The 8728-nt window shown below is 34.3% G+C and overlaps 1 protein-coding gene across 1 annotated transcript; it reads right to left on the reverse strand.

Moving 5' to 3' along the window:
- Positions 1 to 2603: 2603 nt before the first annotated feature.
- LOC131048804 (disease resistance protein RUN1) lies at positions 2604 to 8310 on the reverse strand. Its single transcript, XM_057982879.2, has 5 exons — positions 7506 to 8310; positions 6258 to 7368; positions 5883 to 6125; positions 4979 to 5758; positions 2604 to 3416 (listed from the first exon to the last, which is right to left on the reverse strand). Exons 1-5 carry the CDS (start codon positions 7664 to 7666, stop codon positions 2910 to 2912), a joined length of 2802 nt encoding a protein of 933 aa, XP_057838862.2. The 5' UTR covers positions 7667 to 8310; the 3' UTR covers positions 2604 to 2909.
- Between the last annotated feature and the right edge of the window lie 418 nt (positions 8311 to 8728).

An 8728-nucleotide genomic window follows, 5' to 3' on the forward strand; every position in this document is an offset into this window, starting at 1 on the left:
ATCCTAACTAGAAAGAAATGAATATTTGTTTTTGTTCAAGTTGTTAATGCACCAAAGATGAGTGATCCTAACTAGAAAACAATGAAATTTTGTTTGTTCAAGTTTTTAAAAGCACCAAAGGAAAATTTGTAATTTTTAATGGTGAGTTTTAACCTGTACAAACAACAAATTGTTAGTAAAATCTATGTCCAAGGGGGGCTTCCACAAGCCTAAAATTTTCACCTTTTTGGTTACAAGGTGATTTTTACGACATTTTGTTACAATAGCGCTAGTCTGTGTTTGAACAAAGGCGCTATTTAACACAAAAGCGCTGAAATAATGGGAAAGACAAAGAGGCAAAAGCACTGAAATAGGTTTAATAGCGCCAAAACAACTTCAAAAGTGCCAAAACAGTTCCAAAAGCGCTGAACTTGAGACAATAGCGCTATTGTAAGAACAATAATGCTAAAACCATAAGTATTGGTAGCGCTAGAACGTGTTCAATAGCGCCAAAGCGCAACCTGTGTGACACTTTCAACATTCAGACATGTTAGTTAAAAAAAGATGATATTTTTGGTGTTTCGATTCACATCGGGTTCACCAAATGATGCCCTGCAAGATGGACAAGGTTAGTCAATGATAAACAACACACAAGACACAAGAAAATCGTTAGTGTTAGTCAATCAAAAACTAATCTAAACAGGCATATCAAGAGAGACACTAAAAGCATGCTAATATATCTAACTAATGAAGCAAATATGATGAGGCATCCCCAAATACCTCCTAACATACTCTTAGCTCCTTCTCCCTTATTTCTCTCCTCTCCAAGTTCCAAAATAGTGTAGCTCTCAGTAGCTTTTTGCACTATGGATGCTTATGGAGGATTGAGATTGTAATATTGCTCTTAATGTAAAATGAAAAGCTAATATTAAGCTATTGATGCTAAAATGATTTATTTTAACCAAAATGACAAGATATTAGTTGATTATGCTAAAATGCTCTCTTAAAATACTTATAGTTTAAATGCATACAAATTTTCAGGATCTGGCTTATGAAGGAATGGGCTCTATTTATAGGAAAAATGGAGCAATGGATGGTTGAGATTGAGTAAGCTCAACAAGGGTCAGGATTGAATGATTTCAAATCCATGTGACGGCTTTCAACCCAATCCCAAGATGACAAGTGTCAATGTGAGATAGGTTGAGAGGAGAGGGAATAAGCATTAAATGCTTGATATGACCTTGGGATTTAAAGTCAAGGTTGGTTGAATGAATAAACTCTTTATTCAAAGAATAAAGCTTTTATCCAATGGATAAACTCTTGTGCAAATGTGAAATGGATGAATATGGTCAAAACAATAAATGTTTGGGGAGACAAGTTTGAAATAACCATAAATGGTTATGTAAGAGCCATAAATGGTCATGTAAGAGCCATTAGTGGTCTTTGAAGACTTTGGGGGTTAATTTGTTGAGCACATAAAACATTAAATGCTTTTCAAAGACTTTGGAGTCTTTGAGAAGTGACTCCATTTTGTTTAGGAATGTGACAATAATTAGGAGATGGATTAGACTAATTAGGAAGGGGTGAGAAGAATCTAGAAGGGGATTTAGGAATGCAAATGGATTTGGTGGGTGAGGGAAAATATGATTTTATTAAAATAAATTAATTTATTTCAATAAATGTGTGTAAATTGCATTTGTAGGAAAATGCAAGTGGGGGGGGATAATGATTTAAATAAATATTTTTATTTAATTTATTTAAAAAAAGAATAGAAAGATTTCATTGAATAAATATATTTTATTTATTTAATTGATTTGAATTTGGTTTAATGAATTAATTAAAATAAATTGAATAATTTATTTAATTAATAGAATAACGTTTAGAGATAAATTAATTAAATATTAATTTAATTAATTGATGGCTAGTGGATTTTTAATCAAATAAATACGAAATATTTATTTAATTAAAATGGACAGATTTATGTGACTACAAAAGCAATTAAACACACTAGAGTATGACCATGTCTATCTTGAGGGTGAGATTATAATTTTGAGATTCACGATTGAGCTAAAGTTCTAGAGCCATAGCAAGAAACCTAGCTACCACCAAATCAAAGCTAGCTAGTTGTTTTGATGTGGCTATAGACTATGTAATCTCGCTTGTAGATGAAGATTTGGTATAAAAGGTTGTAAAGTAAAAGGTGATGTATGGAGAAAACTAGAGTAAGAGTAAGTTATTAGCATAAAAGTTATCAATTCCAAGCCCATGTCCATAGGATCCACAGCATAGACAATTATATTTATTGGATCATGCCTCACCAATCACAAAGTATTAAGTTGTGAGTAAAAGGTCCACACCATTGTAAACTTCATCATAACCTACTTTTCCACAATTTATACTATCCTTACAATCTTTGACAAGAATTGCAGTTACAAACAACTCTTGCTTAAATAATTCTTTAATTTTATTTTCAATATATAAAATTATAAACATTATAAATTTATATTTTACATTTTAATAATATCATAAAAAGTTTATTTAAAAAAAATAAAAAAATTCAATATTTAAAACATAAATTTCAACTATAGATAACTTTTCAGCTCTCAACATAATCACCATTAAAATCATCATGAAAATAAAAATTATTATACACCAAATTAAGAGTGAATGTGTAGCTAGATTTATTCAACCTCCCTGTTGAATTTTCTTAGAGATTGCTCTTGAAGAAAACCGGAGAAATTAAGAAAATCCACGCCTCTCACCATACACATATCCTTAAATTTACAAACAAATATTTTTTTCATTTCCAGCTCTCCAGAGACTCTGGCTTTGCATTTGCTTTTCATTTCCAGCTCTCCAGAGACTCTGGCTTTGCATTTGCTTTTCATTTCCAGCTCTCCATCTCACTATGAGTTCACTTCTATTCATCATCAGTTATAAAGTTGACCAATTAGCTCTTTCAATATCAATAATGTTTCAGAGTCATGGCGGCCTTTCTTCATTCCCAGCACATACCCCTTCTTTATATCCGCCACAGGTTGGAGGCACTTCCCTCTCTTTTTCAAGTGAAATGTTGGCATCCAACAGTAACCTGGAATGGAATGTGATACCATTGCTATTTCATCTGGATCTGTAACCACAATGGTATAACTATATATCAATTTTTCATCAGTTTCCCAACAGAGACGTATTGTTTCCCCGAACTCAGGTAGTCTGTCCATATATATGGGAAGATCACTGACAACCTTAGCGAGCAAGATGATTGTACTGAAAGACTGCTGAGGTTTCTGTAATAACTGGAGCTTCTGGTACCCTTCCTTTCTGGAATTAAAATCATGCCAAGAATCCGCTGTAGAAACTACCTTGCGAATTTGATCTTCAGTCCAAGATGCCGTAGATGCTCTCCCCATTACAAGTGTAAACTTCGACGGCAGTTTCTGAAATGACGCTACCATCTATAAATTAGTTTCAACAACAAACAAAAATAAAGCACAATGAAAATCAGAAAGAGAACATTTAGAAATATTTTATTTATATCAACTCGCCACTATTTAACTTGCATAATTTACAAGTTAATCAGAAATCGCCGAGCTTAAATACTACGAGCAAAAGGTAACACGTCTACTTTATATAGTGTAATGCAATTCATGAATATGATAAAGACCGAATTTCTGAACCTGCAAATTATTTATGAAATGAAAAACCTCCTCTTCTGATTTAACTCAAGAGAAGCTATAATTGAAACAAAGACTGCGAGTTTCAGGCGGGGTAACAAACATTCAATTCATATATGAATATACATCATAAAATATTATTTCATCATTTTATTCTCATAAAATTCTAAACAATGTATGCATATTCTTAACTCTAAATTTGTAACAGGTTCTAGCCACTGCTGAGTTTATTTTAAGCAGCACTGCTTAACTTCAATTTGTGATCTCATTATTCTTTTAAAATTTAGAGAAAAATTAAAAAAAAATTGTGAAGGCACGTAAGAACACAGTGATTTACATATTCTTAACTCTAAATATGTACCCCCTGTTCTGCATATTCTCTTTCCCCTTTCCAAACTTTAACTCCTTTTCGTGTTCCCGTAGGGCAGACACCCTTTTTAAACCTTTAGGGCAGACTCCTTTTCTTGTTTCCTTAGGGCAGGTTTGCAGGTGCTGTTTAGTTTATTTCACCTGGCAGTCACTGCTGAATCGAAATTTTTTCAAGAGCAATTTGTGATTTTATGAGTATTTAATTTTACTTCTTGTTTTCAAGTAGTTATCTTACATTTTTTAAAAACTAAAATCATTCATAATTATGAATAAATAAAAAAGAAAGAAATAAATTTATAAAGGTATATATCATTTTTTAAATATACAGTTGAGTTTTATTTCTAATTCATAATCTTTTCAAAGTTTAGGCCCTTAGGGCAACCCTATGGGACTGCTGAGTTTATTTTGGCTAGTAGCCATGTTTAAAAAGCTGGTCAAGTTTTTTAGTGTTTGAAGAAAAAGTTGGAAGCAAAAAAGAGAAAAACAAATAAGGGAAAGATTCTAATTTTTCATTTTCCTCTAATTAAAAATTTACACTGAAACGTTTTGATTATTTAAATTTAAATAGATCACATACAGAAGTGGAATTATTTTCAATTTCTAAGCACTGATCCATTAAAATGAAAAAAAATTCTAATCACTTAAATAATTACATTAAAACCTACCTTTAAACTAAACTAATTAATAATTTGCTAAAGACAGCTGTCAACAGATGAAAAATATAACTTCAAAACCGAAATTTAAAAATAGAATATAACAGTCCAAGAAAACACTGAATCATCCCCCAACTAAATGAAGGTGAGAGGGGATTGTAAATGCTCCGCATCAAAATACTCCGCTTAAAACATATTTTTTTAAATTAGAGAAATTTATACTTTCAGCACATTATTACCATTTAACTACAAACAAAATGATATGTAAACCCAACAGAAAATATAAATATGTGTATTAAATACCTGAAAAGTAGACACGCATTTCCCCATAGAACCATCTGAAAGAATCACGGACTTCAATCGCTCCAATTTTTCTATACCTTCTAACTTCTGCAGCTTCGGACAACATGTAACGGTAATATCTTCCAGGCTACTTAAACATTTAATACCTTCAATAGATTGCAATATCTCACAAGCCATAATCCTAATCCTTTCGAGACAACTCAGACTCTCAAGATCTGGCAACTCTTCTATATCAGAACAAGCCTCTACACTTAAAATTTCAAGTTTCGGGAGATCTTTGCCCAAGACTCTTTTCAATTGATGACACTTGAACACCTCTAGACGTTTCAATGTTTTTACCTCTTTTAAATGCAATTTAATTAAATCTTTCATTTCTTCAATCTTAAGACATTTGAGAGCGGGGCAATAGTCTCCACTAATTGAGACCTCAGTTGTATATGCTAATTTGGACAGCGTTAGTGATTCAAGGTTTCTAGGAAACTTATGAGTAGTTGGTCCCCTAACATAGCTTAAACCTATCTTTCCATCTACTTTCAAACCCAACAAATGCAAGGTTTTAAGGCAGCTGAGTTCCAATAGAATCTTTAGAAACGAATCCCATGTAATTACAACATCCTTTCCATTTTTGTCTGATGATTCGAATTTTAGCATCAGACATTCCAGTCGACTTAACTTTCGTAAGGACGTGGAATATTTGCTCAAATTTTCCGGAAACGCCCTTCTCTGCGTGTAATCATGTATGGTAAACTGGCAAAGCAGCTCTTTCAGCTCGCAAGGGGCCTGGAATTTACAGTTACTTTGTTTCAGACAGTTGATTTCCTTATGATAAAGAATATTCACAAAAATATAATATCCTGATGAACTGTATACCAAATTTTTGTTAAAAAAAAATAATAGCAAATACCTTGACATCTGATTCCCACAGTCTCTTGGGTACTCCCAACACAACCCTTAAAGCCTCCAAATATTCGAGACGAATATACTGTGGAATGCATTTACAGTTAAGCTCGAGCCACTGCAAGGTCGCATATTTCTCTGAGTTCGAATGCCCCAGAAAATATGTAATGCACATATCTGAAATGGAATTGAGACATCTGAAGCTATCCTCCTCGGCTTCTTTGAGAATGTATTGAAAGCTATTTGATTCCTGCATTTCATTTTAAATTCTAGTCATTTGCAGTTACTAAAAAATTAGATCAACCTACAGGTACATATCTTATAACTTTTTATAAAATAAATTTATCCCTGATTGGAGAATGAATCTGAATAAAAACCTCACCAAAATTTGATGTGGAAGACACCACACACGTTTAATCTCTCCAGAATTAGCCCTGTCTCTTCCAAATGTACGCAGTTCCTCGTGCATTCTAAAAACATAAGTCGGCGGCACTTTATCCAAATCTTCCCGTACCACATCTACAAGACACCTATCTCTCAGGGTCTTAAGTGCATTTTCAGTTTCCCATCCTGAAGCCTTCCATATTCGTTTGGCCATTTCCACTTCTTTCTCAATGAAAAAGCATGCAATATCTATGAACATGTTTTTCTGCTCCTTTTCCAGTGCCTCATAGCTTAATTTAAGTATTGACTGTATATCTAGTGTCTCCGGAATTTCATCTAATTTTTGCTCCCAAGTATCCTTCTTCGTACAGAGAGCATAACCGCCTAACAGTTGAAGAGACAAAGGCAAACCTCCACACTTTCCCACAAACCGCTCCACCGAAACCTCGTATCCAGAAGGGGGTTCCAATTGAAATGCATGACAACGAAAAAGCCGTTGGCCATTCTCTGGATCCATTTCCCTAATCTTATAACGAACGCTAATATCGGCTTCTTCTAGAACCTTCTCGTCACAGGCCGTGACAATTACCAAATTGTCGGTATTTATGGTGTACAAGGGTACTAGGGCATTTATCTGTTCCGGCGAAGTAACATCATCTACAACTACAAGGAATCTACTGAAACTTTTCAACTTAGACTTGAGAAGGATGATTCCTTTTTCAGCATCCTCTAGGGCATTATGAGTGTGGAACAGATCTCTGAAGAGCTTACTTTGCAATGAAGTAGGTGAGGCTTCCCGAACATTAAACAGAAAACTTGATTCAGTATACTCTGAGCACTTGCGATTGAAAAGCTCTTTCGCTAGAGTGGTCTTTCCAGACCCTCCGATCCCCCAGATGCCAATTATCTTACCCCTCTCCGGATCCGATTTCTTGCAATGCATTTCAAAATCTTGCACAAGCCCATCAAGTCCCAACTTATCTCTTCCAACCTCCAGAGGAATGTTCCTTTTTTCCACCTCTGGTTCTGCAAGCTCTGAACGAACGTCTCTCTCTGCCAACTGGTTCTTTACTCTAGACACAAGTTGCTCACACAGCTCATTCACATCACTGTAAATTTCAAAACCCAAAACAAAACTTCAATTAAACAATGGTTGTCAGACTGAACCCATGAAATTTATCGGAAAAGGGATACCTATAATCTAAGAAAACAAAATAAAAAATGAAGCATGAAGAAGTAGTCTTACCACTGTTGGCTGGTCAGTACATCGGCTACTTTGTCCGAAACAACAAAGAGGGACCTTTTCCACACATCTAATTTGTCGAGATGATATCCATCGCCTGTGTTTATCAAAAGCCTCTTTGTATGGAGACAGTAGATATTTGAGGGTTTTAGGCTCGACATCATATAATACTGGAATAATCGTAGCACCTGTTCGTAACATCGATGTTAGCTCAGCTAAACACCAAGCAGACTCTGCATATTTTGGTGAGAAAATGGCTATATGCACAGAAGCAGAGAATATGGCCGCCTTTATTTTGGAAGTAATTGAATCTCCACGTCTATTCTCTTCTCTATCTAGATATGCCGGAATCCCAGCTTTCCAAAGTGAAAGGTAAAGTGGGATTGCCAGAATTTCCTTAACTTCGCCTCTATGGTTGATGAATACATCATACATATTTGACGATTCACATGATTTTTTCAAATCGCTTGGAACTCCAATACGACTGAATGGATCCATTGACGATTCATGTGATTTTAGCCTTTTGTTTCTTGGTTCAATTTCAGTGAATGTAATCGATTCCTCGTCTCTTTGATGAGATAAGGAAGTGGAAGCCTTTGACAATTCATTCATCGTCCTTTTGTTTTGAGATTCAATACCTGTGACTATATCCGATGGGGTGAGGAAATGGAAGCCATAAAACAGAAAATTAATTCTCTAAGCGCCCGAGCGAAGCTCACGTTCGACTTTTGAACGAGTCGTCTGTGTTTCACACGGTTGCGATACTCGGATCAAATAGATGCTTAAATAGGTCGTAACACACATTGTGACTTTCGTGCGAAATAGACGCTTAAATAGGTCCTAACACACATTGTGACTTACGTGCGAAATAGATGCTTAAAAAATATTCTTATTAATGATGGTTTGACAAAGGTTTGTTGGAAGAACATGTTTGCTGAAATATTCAAAATAAAATTAAAATATATATATATATATATATATTTTATTTAATATTAAATAACAATTTATAGCTTAAGTCTAAATGAATTATGTCTAATAATCATGCACCAGACCTCCAGCTACTAACATTAAAGAAATAAAAAAAATGATAACTAAAATTCCATTAATAAATTTCACATGTACCAATGGTCACTCACTTTTTAGCTTTTTTGCTTCATAATTGGCTCATTTGTACATGACTACTGGGGAATTTGTACACAACTACTAGGGCATTTGTGCACAACTAT

Source organism: Cryptomeria japonica, chromosome 8 (assembly GCF_030272615.1).
Source record: "Cryptomeria japonica chromosome 8, Sugi_1.0, whole genome shotgun sequence".
Taxonomy (NCBI): Eukaryota; Viridiplantae; Streptophyta; class Pinopsida; order Cupressales; family Cupressaceae; genus Cryptomeria; species Cryptomeria japonica.

What these genes read in the sequence shown, in the direction of transcription:
- LOC131048804 (XM_057982879.2), bottom strand. Translation starts at nt 7,666, where the DNA reads ATGATGTCGAGCCTAAAACCCTCAAATATCTACTGTCTCCATACAAAG. An exon ending in GTACTGACCAGCCAACAGTG is followed by an intron (nt 7,369 to 7,505) that starts GTAAGACTACTT and finishes TGAAATTTACAG; the next exon opens with TGATGTGAATGAGCTGTGTG. An exon ending in TGTGGGAATCAGATGTCAAG is followed by an intron (nt 5,759 to 5,882) that starts GTATTTGCTATT and finishes TGTAAATTCCAG; the next exon opens with GCCCCTTGCGAGCTGAAAGA.